The 18,365-nt window shown below is 44.2% G+C and overlaps 1 protein-coding gene across 1 annotated transcript in view; it reads right to left on the bottom strand.

The window, feature by feature from the left end:
* Positions 1-18,365, bottom strand: part of atp6v0a2a (ATPase H+ transporting V0 subunit a2a) — a gene marked incomplete at its 3' end in the record, with an annotated part of 60,711 nt that overhangs the window by 16,695 nt on the left and 25,651 nt on the right. Inside the window, exons 8-14 of the mRNA XM_084324383.1 lie at positions 12,461-12,554; positions 12,023-12,235; positions 11,662-11,812; positions 9,273-9,412; positions 8,276-8,433; positions 7,135-7,225; positions 4,284-4,402 (exon numbers count right to left, since the gene is read on the bottom strand). Of these exons, the coding sequence (XP_084180509.1) occupies positions 4,284-4,402; positions 7,135-7,225; positions 8,276-8,433; positions 9,273-9,412; positions 11,662-11,812; positions 12,023-12,235; positions 12,461-12,554 (966 nt within the window). The remainder of the gene's footprint in view (positions 1-4,283; positions 4,403-7,134; positions 7,226-8,275; positions 8,434-9,272; positions 9,413-11,661; positions 11,813-12,022; positions 12,236-12,460; positions 12,555-18,365) is intronic.

The raw sequence follows: 18,365 nt of genomic DNA, 5'->3' as shown, positions 1-18,365 counted from the left end.
AAGTTTTTTTTCAAAAAATAATTCTAATCAAGTACTCAAAACCATCATTTTTCAGCCTCAGGATTTCAGGCTGTTATGGCCTGGCTTTGCCCATAAGCACTTTGAGTGAAAGTCAGCCCACACAGTCTGCGACTGGTATATATATGTATATATATATATATATATATATATATATATATATATATATATATATATATATATATATATATATATATATATATATATATGTATATATATATATATATATATATATATATATATATATATATATATATATATATATATATATATATATATATATTATATATATATATAGATAGATAGATAGATAGATAGATAGATAGATAGATAGATAGAGAGAGAGAGAGAGAGAGAGAGAGAGAGAGAGAGAGAGAGAGAGAGAGAGAGAGAAAGAGAAAGAGAAAGAGAAAGAGAAAGAGAGAGAGAGAGAATTCAGCAGACCAGGGGAAAAAGACAAGCCGTTATTGATAAGGCTCTACCCTCTCTCTTCCTTTCTTCTTTTTTTCTTTCACTATCTCCCTCTGCATCATTCTGCTCTCCGCAGGGCGGTGTTTCTGTGCGGGGGGGGGGGGACCTGCGCGCGGAGTGTTTGCACAGTGGTCTCTCTCTCTCTCTCTGTCTCTCCCTCTCTCTCTTCCTCTCTCTATCTCTCTCTCTCTCTCTCTCCCTCGCAGAGTGCATGCAGAGGTGTCGGGTTTCACTCTGCCTCCCAGTATGAGGAAGTGGTTTCCACTCGCTGTGTAGTCTAGGTAGATTGTGGGCGGGCATTAGCTCCAACCACAGAGCCAATCGCATCACTGTCCGCTTACCCAGGCCCCGGCGACGTCACGATATGCCTCAAATCAGGATGACCTAATTAAATCTAGCAGGAAATGGTCTGAGCTGTATGAGAGCAATCCGCCAATATGGTATTTAGACACAAAAACACATTGATACTAACTCCTATTACTATAATACAATGCTAGAGACTGAAAAATGACATTTATAATGCATGTCACCTTTAAGTGAGTGTATGTGCGCTGTGGGTGTGTTGATGGTTTGCTTATTGTTCATTGTTAATTCATTGAGCATCCTGATGGTCTGGGGATAGAAGCTCCTTCTGAGTCTCTCTGTGCTTGCCATGAGACTCCGGTATCACTTGCCTGACCGCAGCAGTTCAAAGAGGCAGTTGTTTGAGTGGCTGGAGTCTTTGATTATTCTCTTAGCCTTGCCCATGCACCGCTTGTTGTAAATGTCTTGGAGAGTGGGAAGCCCACCTTCAATTGTGCGTTCGGCTGAACGGGCCACTCTCTGTAGTCTGCTGCGGTCTTGTGCAGTGCTATTCCCAAACCAGGAGGTGATATTGCCAGTCAAGATGCTCTCTATTGTGCATGAGTAGAAGTTCTTGAGGATCTTCTGACTCACGTTGAACTTCCTTAAGCGCCTAAGGAAGTAGAGGCGTTGTCGTGACTTCTTGATAACACTGTCAATGTGTGTGGTCCATGTCAAGTCCTCGGATATGTGGACTCCGAGGTACTTAAAACTGTTCACTCTCTCAACCGGTGCCCCGTCGATGCCGAGGGGGCTGTAGTCCCTGACCCCGGCCTCCTAAAGTCCACAATCATCTCCTTTGTTTTGCTGACGTTCAGGGAGAGGCTGTTCTCTTGACACCATCCCGCTAGAACCTTAACCTCTTCCAGGTAGGCCCCTCGTTGTTTGCAGAGATCAGGCCCACCACTACTGTGTCGTCATCAAATTTGATGATTGTGTTGTTGTTTCCGCTGTGCCACACAGTCATGTGTGTACAGGGAGTGGAGGAGGGGACTCAGGACACAGCCCTGGGGGGCCCCTATGTTGAGAGTGATGGATGAGGAGGTGCAGTTGCCTGCTCTCACCACCTGGGGTCTGCCCGTCAGGAAGTCCAAGACCCACTGGCAGAGGTCATAGTTCAAGCCCAGGTCCCTGAGCTTGGCTATGAGTTTGGAGGGGACTATGGTATTGAATGCTGAGCTGTAGTCAATGAATAGCATTCTCACATAGTTCCCCTGCCTCTTGTCCAGGTGTGATGCTGCTGTGTGCAGCACATGGGCTATGGCGTCCTCCGTGGACCTGTTGGGGCGGTATGCAAATTGCAGGGGGTCCAGGTTGATGGGGAGGGAGGAACAGATGTAGCATCCGAGGTTGGTGGCAGAGTCTCTTGTGGACGGCCTTTGCAGAATAACTCTTGCTTTGTTGCACGTATCCACCTCAGGCACACCATAGATCTTGCAGATGAATCTCTCTGTTGATGTCACAATATCTTCTGTGAAAGGGCCCTTCCCAAGGCCAGCAAGATCAGTGTGATGGTGCTCGAACACCTGCCAGGCTGTTTTCTTTCAATGACCACTGAACTGGGACACACTGTCACAGCCGGTGAGGGCATGGAAGGCAAGGATTGTGTCCAGTTGATCATCAGATAGTAGCTTTCTAATGTCATGTACTGGAAAATATTTTGGATCCTTCGATGTCCCAGCTTTCATGTAGAGATGCGTACATCGGATTCTGTCATAGTGAGCCAAGAGTAGAAGCAGCACATCTGTGTCACGCGCTGACACGACGATTGTTTCCACTGGAGCCTGGATGAGAAAATCAGACTTCCTCATGGTCAGCACTCAGAGAGGAGACTTCAAGATCTGGATCTGTTGACTTGACAGTTGTCGCTTCAGCAAACCTCTCTGATACTACAACTACAGGTTCATCATCCGGGCTGTGTTCTATCAGGTGGTTTGAGAGTAGTTGAGCGATATCTGATTTGTTGTCTTCAAGGGCCATGAAGCTCGACCAATCGGCAGGAAGTGGAACAGACTTGTTTTTGATTTCACAACGTACTGGTCTGTGGCGCTGTTTGCGTTTCACCCTTGTGCCTGTTTTGATGGATTGGTCATGGTATCTGTCAAAGACGACATCTACTCTCTGGTATTTTGCTCCCATCTTCAACACGGTGTCAGTGAACTTGTTCGCATAGTCACCAAATGTTGTAGTGTCAGGTGGCTTTCCGAGTGCTATTACCAGAGCTTGGCCATCAATGACCAGGCAGCAGGGTCCCTGAAGGGTAAGATCTGCAGGGGTTTTAACTTGTTTCATCAGTATATTTGCAAACACAGACTTGTTGGTGGAATGTAGACTCCCGTTAGTTGTGCCCAGAGATGGCGGGATGGGCATGAGCTCATGCTGGAGGATATTGTCAAGGTCTACCTTACGACCTGCTCTGTAAGCTGTGATGAGCATTTGTAGAATCTGCCTGTCCACTTTGATGGTGTTTTGCTTGTTCTTGGAAAGTTGCAGAACTTCATACAAAGAGGCAAATGTCTTGGCTTTGTTCATTCGAATGGGTGGTTTCAGGTTCAGGTGCTGGTCACTATCTGGAGGTTCACACAAACGTTTGTCCACAAACATGTTCAGTTGTGCCTGTCCAAGGTGTTCTGCGCCAAGTATGGATTCTTGAATCTCCGGTGTGACTACGTCCTTGTTGATGTATGTAAGAAAACTTACAAAAGCACATTTAATTCAGGTTTGTACCTTGTGTAGTCACACTTAACTCATTAAGCCCCACCATTTCTTTTTAGAAAATTCGCCTAAAACAGCATGCTTACATTAAAATGCTTATATATCCAGATTTATAAGAGCTACCTGCATAAACTTGGTACCTGAAGAAAGCTAAGACTTGGGGGATTCTAATGTTGGCGACCAACACTGTACAGTTATTACCAAATTGCTGTAGTATTCCTGCAAACACTGAAGACATTTAATTTTATTTATCCTTGCCTATACAAAGATTACAGTTAGACAGTCAAAAACACCCTGTTACTCATGGTTGCACCCCAGCTATATTCCTACTTTCTTCCTCCATGGGTGCAGATGTTCTGTGCAAAGTTTCATGTCAGTAGAATAAAAACTGTGGGTTTAGCACCTGTTTTTGTGGAGAGAGGGCCTGGTGCTGGCGGCCATGTTGGATTTCTCAATTTTGAGGCCTTATTTGACATTTTTGAGATTGGTATACAGCAGATTTGGATTCAGCACCCCTTAATACCCCTAGAAATGTTGTGTACCAAAAATAAACACGAAATGCCTTCAGCACTTTATACAAGCACATTTTCAGAAATTCTGCCTAGTCTATAATGTTGGCAGGTTCCTTTAAGTGTGAAATGGCCTATATATATATGGGAGATATGACAAACATATATGTTAACCCGTACAGAATGGGAGACATGAGTAAAATGCTAGCATTAGCTGTGGGGACTCACAGGTGGTTGAAGACACTGAGGACGATTCCAAAGCTCATGTGGACGACACCGATGATGACAGACATCTTCATCTTGTAGGAGTTGAGGAAGGATAGACGGTTCACTGCAAGGTTCCAGATCTGACAAGGAAGCACACTCATCAAAAAATAATAGAGACACTAAAATTCAAGTCAGCGAGACACAACAAACCATGCAGGTTGGATGTTTTCTTCAAAATTTTAATTATGAAAATGTTTCGTCATGAAACAGTTGTCCTATCCAACCTACGTTCAGAGTTTTGGACTCCTAGACATAATTTCCTCCTCACCAATGATTAACCTCTTAAGCCCTAGCCATATTTTCAGAAGATCCGCCTAAAAGTACATACCCAAGTAAATGGAAGATTTCTCCACTTCGACAAGTTCCATTTGCATGTTCTTGGTATCTAGGGACATCTATGGACCTCAGGGAATGTATTCCCAGTGTCAGAAATATTGTGTCTGTTACTATGCTTGATTAAATTGTAATGAACCAAAGGAGAATATAAATTATTTTCATTTTGATTCCCCCCCCCCCCCATATTTGACAGTGACACCATGCTAACATTGACCAAATGTGAGCTCATTCAGCACCTTCTTGAGATCAAGTGTATAAGAATCTAAGCAAATGAACAAAGGGCAGATGATTTACAGGGGGTTTTGTAGTCATCCGGACACATGCTATTCAAAATATGAATTTAGAATTAGAATATCAGGCCTATAAATTACCTTATTATGGCCAAGTCATACATCTATGGATCGGCCCAAATCTCCTATTTTCAATGGCAGAGTTAAATCTGGATTTAGTACCACCAGGCGCCCGTTACAGGGCAGCAAAGACCGTGAATGAAATCTACTGTAAGTATAGTTGCTTTTGTTTGCGACACAGATTTTTCCTAGACGTTCACAGAAATGTAAAGAATCAAGGCGGTCAGGTGGCGTAGCGGAGATTGCGCTCGTCACCAATGCAAGAGACTGCGGTCTCGACTCCCGGAGTCAGCATTGCCTTGGCTTGGGCTGATTGCTATACTAACTAGTTTGGCTGGGTTAGGGGGAGGGAAGCCGTGGGTGGGAAACTGGCATTGTGGACAGCGACGCCTACAGGTCAGGTCTGGGCGCTTGCTCAGTGGAGGCAGGACTTGAGGAAGGCAGCGTGACCTCCCACACGTTACACTTCACCAATGAGAGCCCTCGCTGCCAGGTGAGAAGAGAGCCACTGGCTGTCGCCGCACGTGTCGGAGGAAGCGTGTGGATACTTCAGGGTTCCCTTGTACCGACCAGTAGGAGAACATGCGCACAACAACCAGGTAGGGGAGGGGGGGGGGAATTGGCACAACGACTAAATTGGGACGGGGAGAAAACAGAGAAAATCGGAGAAAGAGAGATACAAAAAAATAAAAACAAAAAATTATAATAATGTAAAGAATCAATATACGTTGTATTTGATGGCAATAACGTTGAGGTTTGTTCGACCTGTGAGATACAAACATGATTTTCTTTTTTTTTATCTACTTTTTCTCCTCCTTTTTTCTGTGATTTTTTCCCCATCCCCAATTTACCTCTCGTGTCAATTCTCCCTCCCCTGTCCTGATCGTTGCTCGCATATGCCCCCCACTGGCCGGTTGTAGGGAGGATAGAAGCCTTGCATCACATGTCCCCTCTGATACATGTGGAGGCAGCCAGTCACATCTTTTCACCTGCCAGCGCGGACTCTCATTTGGCGAGGAGTAACGTGTAGGAGGCTCACACTGCCCCCACCATTTTTTCCTGACTTTGCTGTGCAGGCGCCCCAACCGACCTGTAGGAGTCGCTGTTCACAACGACCAGACTACCACCCTTCGACTTCCCACCCGCTAACTCTGCCAATTGTAGTGAGCTGAGTTGGGTAGTGTAGTTTTATGAAATTTAGACGTCCATCAAAAGCCCTGGGTCTCCTCTTTCTTAGGACTACAACGATTTCATGAAGGCTTTCCTGTCGTGTCTAAATCATCCATTTTCTGGTGCAATGTGCAGAGATTTTTATAAGCTCATATTTTGCTAATAACACTCAAAATCATTGGTAAACAAACATACAAAATATATATATATATATATATATATATATATATATATATATATATATATATATATATATATATATATATATATATATATATATATTACAGGTAATATCTGTGTGTGGGTTGAACGAACACCCGGCCCTTTGCACAAATTATATTTTGGGAATGGGTGAACTTGGAGTTTTGAATTAAATTCTGCAATGCAAGAAACGGTTCGGTACGGATACGTGTACCTTTACACCCCTACTTAATACGTACTGTATTGATCTATTAGTGACGTGAAATAAATCTCGGCCCGGTTAAGAGGTCTTTCTCAGCACAATCCCTGCTGTTCTTCATACTGGATGCCTGCAGCTGTCAGGGCTTGTACAGACTGGAGAGTGGCCACATTGACTTTGCATTAGTTTTGTGGCTTGGATCGTGCTCAGAAAGGATTCTAACGAACAACAACATCATTGGTACTGTAAGTAGTACATAGGGCTAGGGGCACCAAAATTATGAACTTAACCTTTAATATCCAAAAGTTATATTATATACTGCATCTATATTATGTAATTCAATATGATTGTTCTGATTGTTCTGTCAAATAGAATTTTGACATTTTTAACAGTTATTATTTACTTCAAAAAGGTTAATCTAGTCTTAACTTCAGATACTATAAACTGTTTGCAGTCGAAACGTAAAAGGTAAAAAAATACTAATATGAACAGTTTATAGTGGTTATTGTTCAGATGTTAATTCAATTAATTGACCCCAACATTGAGAATTACTCACCGGGTCGATGCCGAACGGGTAGGGTCCATTAAACACACCGGTGATGTTAGGGTCCAGAGAGAGGAGAGAATTGGTCTGGAGGGTTTCATTTCTGCAATATAACATATCCAACAACTGGACATTAGCACAGTCAGAACCACATGTCAATTTTCATTAGAACTCAATATGTGGGTGTATGTATGTGTGTTTGTGTTTAGCCGAGCGCGCGTAGCGCGCGAGCGCGATTTTTAAGGGCCCTTTTCGGGCGGGGGGCCCCCTTTTTATGCTTTTTGGGGGGTTTTGGTGATCAAATATTGAATATTGAACTATAATAATCAGTGCAGGAGCTCACTTATCCTTGAAAGACACTTTTATCACTGACTTAAAAGGCCCATACATCTCCATAAATGTTCAGGGGGGAGGGAATAAGTGCTTACCCTACAGACCCCAAGAAGTGCTGTATATTCTGTATTGTTTAATATAAATGCATTTTTTATTCCAATCCCGATTTGTATTTGAGATTCCCAAATCCCATCGGATTTGACTTCTTCGTGTCCCTCAACCAGCATTCAACAGCGGTTTCTATCATCATCATCATCATCACCACCCACGCTATGCATAAAATATATAGGTCTGCGGAGAGGCACGCTGAGGAGGCCGTGCAAACTGCAATGGAATATGGGGCATCTCTCTCTCTTTACCTAATATTTTGATTCTATCCTGACATTTTTCAGTTGGAAGGGCAGTCTATATGCGTAATGGTAAAAAAATAATTTTTTTTTTTTTTTTTTTTTCAAAAATGGCACTTTTTTGATGAGGCTCAAAAAGGCAGGTGCTCAGGCACCCCTTGGCCTCTATGTGTGCACGTGCCTGCTACTACTACTACTACTACTACTGCTACACTACTACTACAGTACTATTACTACTACTACTACTACTACTACTACTACTACTACTACTACTACTACTACTACTACTACTACTACTACGACTACTGCTACACTACTACTACTACTACTACTACTACTACTACTACTACTACTACTACTACTACTACTACTACTACTACTACTACTACTACTGCTGCTACACTACTACTAATACTACTACTACTACTACTACTACATTATTTCTGGGTGTATATTTAGTGCTGCAGACTCACGACCACTGTTGGTTATTGAACATGGCTCTAACACTCCAGCCCGAGCCGAACATGTTGAGGGACTTGGAGAAGCAGTCGTTGTAGATGAGGCCAGTGTAGATGGAGAACAGCCCCATCATCAGGATGATGTAACGACCGGCGAAGAACGTTGTCCAGATCTGAAGGTCAAGGACACCGCATCACGGGGGAAAACCAATCAAACACAGTGTCGCAGATGTGATGCGTTGTCACATAGATTGAACTGGTCTCACACAAAGTGTCATGCCTGTGACGTGAGCTACAGTACCACTATAGTAGGGCTGGGCCATAGGGTCAAAATATGATATCAGAATATCTTTCTTATTTTTTATATTTGACAGTATTCGTTTTTTTCCTGTGGAAATTACAGGGTGATTTGACATATTTTTGATTGTCATGGTGCTCTTTCATTCAGAAAGTGTATATTTTAATACACTTTAAATACTGCTGCAAGGAACAAAAAATACATGTATAATTTTATTATTTCTCTATACCTCTATAGACACGTGGGAGAGCTGTGAGAACAGTGGGAGCGGCTGCTGGTTGGTGTGTAGAGGTCTAAACTGGTGTCAGTGGTGCTTCCGGCTTGGTCGCTCATCCCAACGAACACAATTGGCAGTGTTCGCGGGTGGGAAGCCGGTGGGGAACGAGTCGTGGCCGTTGTGATAGCGACTCCTACTGGTTGGTCCCTGTTCCAATAGGGAGGGGCTCTGGGGGAGAGGGTGTGAACCTCCACATGTGGTTATGCTCCACCAATGAAACTCTTAGCTGTCAGGTGAATAGAAGAGGCTGACGACTGCAGTGCACATGTATTGAAGGAGGCATGTGGTAGTTCTACACCCTCCCCAGACTAACAGTAGGGCAGCACAACGACCAAGGAAGAATTGGCATAACGACTAAATTGGGGGATGGGATACAAAGATAGAAAGGCAAAATATATACGTATATATATAGGAAAGAGAACTGCGCTCCTTCTGACCTCATTATCAGATCGTTTCCTCTTGTGGGTCTTCTCCGTCAGAACCATCCACAGGGCAAACATCGTCATGACGACACCATGACCCAGATCCCCGAACATCACGGCAAACAGGAAGGGGAAGGTGATGATGGTGTAGGGAGCTGCCAATCAGAACACACAACTGAAACATTCTGATGGTGTACAGAGCAGCCAATCAGAACACACAACTGAAACATTCTGATGGTGTAGGGAGCTGACAATCAGAACACACAACTGAAACATTCTGATGGTGTAGGGAGCAGCCAATCAGAACACACAACTGAAACATTCTGATGGTGTAGGGAGCAGCCAATCAGAACACACAACTGAAACATTCTGATGGTGTAGGGAGCAGCCAATCAGAACACACAACTGAAACATTCTGATGGTGTAGGGAGCAGCCAATCAGAACACACAACTGAAACATTCTGATGGTGTAGGGAGCAGCCAATCAGAACACACAACTGAAACATTCTGATGGTGTAGGGAGCAGCCAATCAGAACACACAACTGAAACATTCTGATGGTCTACTGACCCGCCTCCGACTTCACAAGTATTTTCTCTATGACTGTAGCCTCTGGGGAAAATGTAAGATGAGCTACAGGAATGTTATTACACAACACAGAAAGAGCTCTATTCCTGCTATCGAGCTAGAGGTGCTTCCCTGACCTCTGAACCCTGGGGCCAACAGGGTCCCTCCCCAGTAGCCTAAAAGTTACAGATATACACATGCAACCAGAAAAGCGCTGGTTCGAAATCTGGGCAATTTAGGTCAATGGGAGGAATAACAGGTTATTGTGTTTGGAATGGCCTCGTTTCTAGTTTCGTATAATATGAGCTAATTTTATTTCAAATGTGGTGTTCTTAACCTGTTGAGCTGTGCTGTCGCTCATCAACAAAACGCATAAAACAATGCACTAGAAATAAAGTCTGATATTGCATATCAGATTAAACAAGAAAAACTCTGCTACAAGCATAATATACAAGTTATATTTACACACACCAAACACAACTCCAACACCAAGCAAATTCATCTTCAAATATCAAAATCTAGCTAAATAAAATCCCAGGGCTTTCGATGGACATCGGAATTTCATAAAACTACACTACCCAGGCTCACACCAGCCTCTGTCAAAGCTGTTGAAAATATTCATACATTATTTTTGTAATTATATCTCACGGGTCGAACAAACCTGAAAGTTATTGCCATAAAATACAATGTAGTTTGTTTCTTGACCTTTCTGTGGACGTCTAGGAAAAAAACGCATCTCGATCTGATTAGAAATGGCGGAGCTATACATTATATAGTATATACAGTAGATTTCATTCATGGTCTTTGCTGCCCTGTAACGGGCGCCTAGTGGTACTAAATCCAGATTACCTCTGCCATTGGAAAGAGGAGATTTGGCCAGATCCATAGATATATGACATGGCCATAATAAGGTAATTTATTCTTATTCTGCTATTCTATATTCATATTTCATATTGCATGTGTCTGTAACTACAAAAGCCCCTGTAAATCATCTGCCTTTTGTTCATTTGCTTAGCTTTTTGTACACTTGATCACAAGAAGGTGCTGAATGAGCTCAGTGTCAATTTTTCACGTCTGGTCAATGTTAGCATGGTGTTATTCACCGTCAAAGATGAAAACACAATATTTGTTGGGAATACATTCCCTGAGGTCCATAGATGTCCCTAGATAGCAATGACATGCAAATGGCCTCGTAGAAGTGGAGCAATCTTCCATTTACTTAGGTATGTACCAGTAGGCCTCTATGTGAACTGGCCTGGACTAGCCCCAGTAGGCTGTACTGACCTGGACTAGCCCCAGTAGGCCTATGTGTGTACTGACCTGGACTAGCCCCAGTAGGCTGTACTGACCTGGACTAGCCCCAGTAGGCTGTACTGACCTGGACTAGCCCCAGTAGGCCTATATGTGTACTGACCTGGACTAGCCCCAGTAGGCTGTACTGATCTGGACTAGCCCCAGTAGGCTGTACTGACCTGGACTAGCCCCAGTAGGCCTCTATCTGACCTGGACTAGACCCAGTAGGCTGTACTGACCTGGACTAGCCCCAGTAGGCCTCTATGTGTACTGACCTGGACTAGCCCCAGTAGGCCTCTATGTGTACTGACCTGGACTAGCCCCAGTAGGCTGTACTGACCTGGGCTAGCCCCAGTAGGCTGTACTGACCTGGACTAGCCTCAGTAGGCCTTTATGTGAACTGACCTGGACTAGCCTCAGTAGGCTGTACTGACCTGGACTAGCCTCAGTAGGCCTTTATGTGAACTGACCTGTACTGACCTGGACTAGCCTCAGTAGGCCTTTATGTGAACTGACCTGGACTAGCCTCAGTAGGCTGTACTGACCTGGACTGGCCTCTTGGTAGTCTCCTACTCCGTAGGCCTCTACGATGCTCTGGAATCCGGAGGTGAACTTGTTGGTTCTCAGCAGGGTGGGAGGGGTGTCACTGCTGGGGATGCGATTAACAAACGACGGCACGGTGGCGTCACCTTTCCTCTGGTGTCACACAAACACAGGGGATGTAAGATCTGGAGCGACTCCATACAGAATGATCTGGGAGCGATGTTCAAGTCAGAAGTTAGAGTCATCTCCTGGAGATTTTCTTCTCAATGGGACTAACCAGGTTAAATAAAGGTTCAATTAAATTAATTAAAAAAAGAAGAATTCTTAAATTGAGTGGAATTCCTCTTAATGCTTTTTGCTCACCGAGCCTTCCTCCAGCGCCCCCCGCAGGTTGGTCAGGTCATTGACAGGACACCACACCTCTGCGATCAGACACTTGTTGGTCACATCAAAGCTACAGAGGTTGAGGATGTGGTAGATGGCTTTCATCTTCTTTACCTGAACCACCCAGGTAAAGGCAGACTCTGAGGCCTTCTGCAAAACCTGCTTCAGATAGTCCTCAGTACGATGGAGCACCTGGAGAGGGGATAGCAGAGGTGAATCCATATTAAAACCACCTACATTGTTGAGGTCTGAATCCATACTAAGACCACCTACGTTGTTGAGGTCTGAATCCATACTAAGATCACCTACGTTGTTGAGGTCTGAATCCATACTAAGACCACCTACGTTGTTGAGGTCTGAATCCATACTAAGACCACCTACGTTGTTGTGGTCTGAATCCATACTAAGACCACCTACGTTGTTGAGGTCTTGGATGCGTATCTTCAGGCTGTCCATCACATCTGCTCGCTCCTCGTCATTCTCAGGGTGGGGGTACAGATGACAGTGGTAACTGGAAGACAACACAGCAAACAGCACCATGGGATTATCTGTCTGCTAAATACTTATCTTTTATATTGTTTGTTTATCTTAAAGGTGCTATGTGTCATATTTATTCATTTGGAACAAGGACCATGTACACTCAATAACATACAAAGCAGGACTTCCGGTTTCGGTCAGCAAGCGCATGGCTGGTTGACTTTGGGGAGCTCAGCAACCACGCCACATTAAGACTGATTACGTTTTTATTTTTATACCATCCACTTTTATTTTACGTTAGAAACATGTCTAAACAGACACAGTCCATGATGGGAACGCTGAACGCCGTTGATAAGGACTTCATTAGGTCTATATTCCGGGAGGAAATAGAGGCTATCGTGGCTAAGCTAACCGGGACGGTGGATGCGCTACAGGAATCGGTGGCAAGCGCTGATGCACGGTTAGCCGTGGTGGAGGAGAGCCGCAGTCGTGGAGGTGGCTGATACCAACTCCACGGAGATATCGCCCTTGGAGGGTAAGCTGCGGGCTTATGAAATGAAGACGGCAGATCTGGAGGGCCGTGGCAGGAGATGCAATGTCAGAGTATACGGGTTGCCCGATGAAATTGAGGAGGACACGCCGATTAAGTTCCTCGAGAAAATGATACCACAGTGGTTCCCGAAGCTAGCCTGCCCTGAGATAGAAAGAGCGCACAGGATCTTCAGAGCCGCTACCCCGATGAAAAGCGAGCGTACAAACCCACGCACGTTCATCTTCTGCTGCCTGAGGTTCCAGACAAGACAAGATATACTAAAAGAGGCCAGGATGAATCCTCCGGTGGTGAACGGCCGTACTTTGAGATTCGCCGCAGATTTTAGTGACTACACAGCGAGACGACGCAGAGCTTTTGCCAGAGTCATGGATCTCGCCCGTGAAAGGGCGGTGGAGGTATACCTATTGTTCCCGGCAACTCTTAAGGTGAAGACGGGCCGAGGAGCTGTGACGTGCAACCGTCTATTCAAGTCACCATCCGAGGCGGAGGACTTCATTCGGAAAAGAAAGACAAACATCCCGGCTGAGAGGAACAGACCGTCCCCGGTGGAGCAGACCTCGAGCGACGGAGAGTAAGGGGCCGAAGCAGGTACTTGAGGCTGGCTTCACACGAGGCCTGCTAGCATGCTAGCTATCCAAGCTAGCAGCCCTGAAGAGTGGAGCGGGCTCCACACCTGGGCTGCTAGCATACCAGCTAGATAAGCTAGCAGCTCTGGGGCATGGGGGCCGGCCCCACACGTGGGCTGCTAGCATACCAGCTATCAAAGCTAGCACTGTTGTAAGCACTACCGACCACAGTTTTTTCAGTCCTCGGAGTGGTAACATTCGATTTCTCTACACGGTATTGTCTCAGTTACGGGCATGAATATTGACTATTTGAAAGGTAATTCAGACGACCTTTATTCTTAGAGTATCGTTTTTTTTAATCGTCTGCCTCTCGAACTATGCATTGAACTGCGCTTAGATTGTTACTTATATTATCTTTGTCCAGCTCTGCCCGGGTGAACTGAATATCACAAGTTTCACTCAAACAGACTGTATGTGCTTATGAACCGTTCAACCATGGGGGGTGACCCCCTTGCGGCGAACTATCTGCGGGTAGCAGATCAAGGCTCTCCTAGCTATCACTGCTGATACTACGTGTGTTTAACTTTCTTTCTTGTCACAGCAGTGCGGCAGTGCACAGGGCCACTGACGCTGCATTACCTCAACGATGGCAGCACGGTAATGCTTGAGGTTCATTACCACTGTGGTATTATTTCAACATATGATATGAGTACCTCACTTAATTCAAGTTTAACTCGGACAAACTGTATTTCAAGTACTTTTATCGTCTGCACCGGGGGCGGATTTAGGATTGTAGGAGATCCGGGGCTTAGCCCAGATACCACAACCTTTAACTTATACCACCACCTTAAAGCGGACAAAAGGCACTAGAGAACACTTAAATTCACACCCTTTAATTAATGAAGCAAACTATAATAATTTATAATAATAATAATAATAATAATAATAATAATAATAATAATAATAATAATAATAATAATAATAATAATAATACACTGTTTGTATAGCACCTTTCATACAAGAATTGCAGCTCAAAGTGCTTCACAGCAGTACAAAAAGACAGGCATAAAATGAGCACAACATTGGTAGATCAAGAGCAATGCATAAAGTGCAGACATAAAGCATAAAATAGATAGCAGTAAAATAGACAAAGTCAAGGTAAGACATAGAACATTAAATCACATCGTTTTTCATATTAGGATCTAAGATATAGGGTTAACTCGCCGCCGAACGTTGAGCGCCAGGACCCCTGAAAACCAGAGTATAGTCGGGTTTACATCGTTGTTTCTTTTATTCGATATTTCCATTCATAAAGACATGCCGGCAGCCTGTGTTATCACTGGGGATGGGTCTGAGATCTCAAAAGTCCAATACCGCCGCCTATCACCTTGCGGCCGCTATTGCACTCCATTTGAAACGATGTGGCTTGGTGTCTGTCATTTTGGAAATGACACCAGACCACTCTGAAACTACACTCATATTCACGACGGTATAAAACGGAAATGTATGGATGGAAAAATGATCTGTTTTTTGCATCTTGACCGGAAGAAACTCAATGACAATCGACTATATTATTAGATCCATAGCTATAATATATAATATAGCTTTAGGCCTGCAAACACAGCCACGTATCCCCATGTTAAAAGGCGCTGGCCTTTCAACAGTAACAGTAAACAGCGCCATCTGGCACTGAAAGTGTTAATAATGTCTTTGTTTACGGTTTGATTATCACTGATACAAAGTAAAATAGTGCAGTGCAGGGGAGCTCCAGTAGCTCACCACGTACCGCGAGTGCTATTTCAGCGCCGTGGACAACCGTGCTCGTCACGGATCTGGGGCTGAGCGAGTTCGAATCCCGGACTGCAGCCGTGCCTTTCCCAGAGTGTCTTCCCCCCCATCTGAACCCTTTCAGCCTGCTTCTGTCGGTCGAGCTTGACCAAGTATAAATGCGATAAACGTATAAAAGAGCCAGGGAAATGGCCAAAGTTTAAAAAAAAAAAATAGTGCAGTGCAATAAAATAGTTAGTAAAATAGAATAAAATAATGCAATAGTGCATTGCAATAAAATAGTTATCATCGTATTTTTTCGGGAGGCCGGTAAGGAGTGCATTACAGTAGTCGAGTCGGCTTGAGATAAAGGCATGGATCTGGTTTTCAGCGTCCTTTTGATTTATAAATGCCCATACTTTAGCTATGTTTCTAAGGTGGAAGAATTATGTTTTTGTCAACTTGTTGATTGTGATTTAAAGCTTAGGTCTGAGTCTACCATAACACCAAGACTTAACTCACTCAAATACAGTTAGCAGCTGGATAGACTACAGATGGAAATTAGCTTCTGCTAAATCTGGTGCAAACATATTTTCATGTAACAATGATTAATTGTCAAAAAAAAAAGAAAAAAAAAAAATTATATATATATATATTTTTTTTAAAATAGATTCAGGGCTTTTCAGAAAACATTCGGGGCTTGAGCCCAAGTAGCCACCCCCTAGCCCCGCCCCTGGTCTGCACACTGTTCTATGCACTGAACTCTATATAGATTTCTTCTCTCTGTTGAGCGAAGGGGGGTTCCCTTTTTCTAAATCGTTACAATATAAACATTTTGGTATGGTTAAGTTACGTAATGTGGTTGTGGTTGCTGTGACCCGGTCACAGTGCCAACTGATGTTTGATCGACATCGGACAAGATATTTGAAGGGGGGAGGGGGAGGGGAGGGGGGGGATACGGGGACTTTTGTTTTTCTTTTCTCTATTATATGTTTGCTCTCGCCCAACAGGACCTTAGCGTGGGGATATGTATATGTTATAGTGCTCTACTTCAAAGGAATCACGTTCAGTCATACTGCAACCTGGTTGCACTATGGCTAATTTAAACATCTTGATCTGGAATACAGGGGGTCTTAATATTCCACATAAACGCACTTGTACTAACATGGTTGAAAAGGCAGGAGGTGGCCGTTGCTTTGCTGAGTGAAACACATCTTTTAATGGCTGACAGTGCAAGACTTGCAAACAAATTTTATCATAACATAAGCTCCTCTTCTTTTAGCACTAAATCCTGTGGAGTAGCCATAGTAGCTAAGCGAAAGTTGAATATTAGACGTGTGGTCTGATGCAGATGGTCGAATTACTATTGCTAAAATGGAATACTCTAACAGGAAAATTGCTCTGATAGCCGCTTACGCCCCTAATGTGTATGACGCTAACTTTTATACTGTACTCACTGCAGAGATGTTGAAACTACCTGAGTACTCGCCTCGAGCATTACGTAGGCCTTAGGGGCCCCGTCTTAGACTGGTTCCGGTCCTACTTAAGTAATAGGACCTTCTCTGTCCAACTTGGTGACTTCACTTCCTCTGTGGCCCCCCTCACCTGCGGGGTGCCCCAAGGCTCGATATTGGGTCCCACTCTCTTCCTCCTATATATACTCCCCCTAGGCCAGATCTTGGCAAAACATAACATCTTATTCCATTGCTTCGCCGATGACGTGCAAGTCTACCTCCCCTTAAAACCCGCCCAAGGGAAAACATCAATAACACCACTACTTGACTGCCTGGCAGAAATCAAGTGCTGGATGTCTGAAAACTCCCTGACATTAAACGAAGGGAAAACTAAGGTCATGTTTTAATAGTGCCCCCCCGACCCCCCTCATTGACGCACTTGGTCCCCTGGGTCCAAACCTCTCCACCTCTGTCAGGAACCTCGGGGTCATCTTCGACAGCAATTTTAAATTTGACAAACAGGTCAGCGCCGTAGTCAAAAACAGTTTTTACCACCTTAGACTCCTGGCGAAGACAAAGGCATACCTCTCCCAAAGTAACCTAGAGACGGTGATACATGCCTTTGTCACCACTCGCCTCAACTACTGCAATGCCCTTTATACGGGCATCGACAAATCCTTGCTTCGCCGCCTACAACTGGTGCAGAACGCAGCCGTGCGCCTCCTCACCAAAACAAAAAAACATGAACATATCAGCCCAGTTTTGGCCTCGCTCCACTGGCTGCCTGTCCGCTTTAGGATCGATTTTAAATTAGCCCTAAATGTTTTTAAATCACTAAATGGCACGGCTCCTCCCTATCTGTCCGAACTCCTGCACCGCCACACCCCCCACCGATCCCTCAGATCAGCTGACCAGCTGCTACTGGTGGTGCCTAGAACTAGGCTCAAGACTAGGGGAGACAGAGCTTTCTCCACCGCAGCGCCTAGATTGTGGAACAGCCTCCCCCTCAGCGTACGGACCACCCAGACCGTGCAGGCTTTTAAATCACTTTTAAAAACCTACCTGTTCTCCTTGGCCTTCCCCCCAACTTAATCACCACTAGACCCCTGGCCCTTCTATCCTCTTTGTTTTACTGTGTCCTACCTGTTTTTATTACTTTCATTGCTTTACTATGTTTTTAATCTTATATCTTGCATCATATTATTTAGTTTTTATTACTTTCATTGCTTTATTATGTTTTTAATATTATATCTTGCATCACATTATTTTGTTTTTATCAACCTGCCTGTGAAGCACTTTGGTGCCAGCTGCCGCTGCCTGGAAATGTGCTATATAAATAAAATTGACTTGACTTGACTCATTTATAGTGGGTGCTGATTTCAATGCCATTTGGGATCCATTGATTGATAAGTCCAGTAACGCTGAAACCCACGATCAGAAGCAAGCGACCGCGGCCCTACGTGCCTGGTCTAAAGACACAGGGGTAATTGATATGTGGCGGGTGC

Source organism: Notolepis coatsorum, assembly GCF_963971535.1.
Source record: "Notolepis coatsorum genome assembly, chromosome: 11".
NCBI lineage: Eukaryota > Metazoa > Chordata > Actinopteri > Aulopiformes > Paralepididae > Notolepis > Notolepis coatsorum.
The sequence above is the reverse complement of the archived record's forward strand: the minus strand, read 5'-3'. Positions and strand labels throughout refer to the sequence as shown.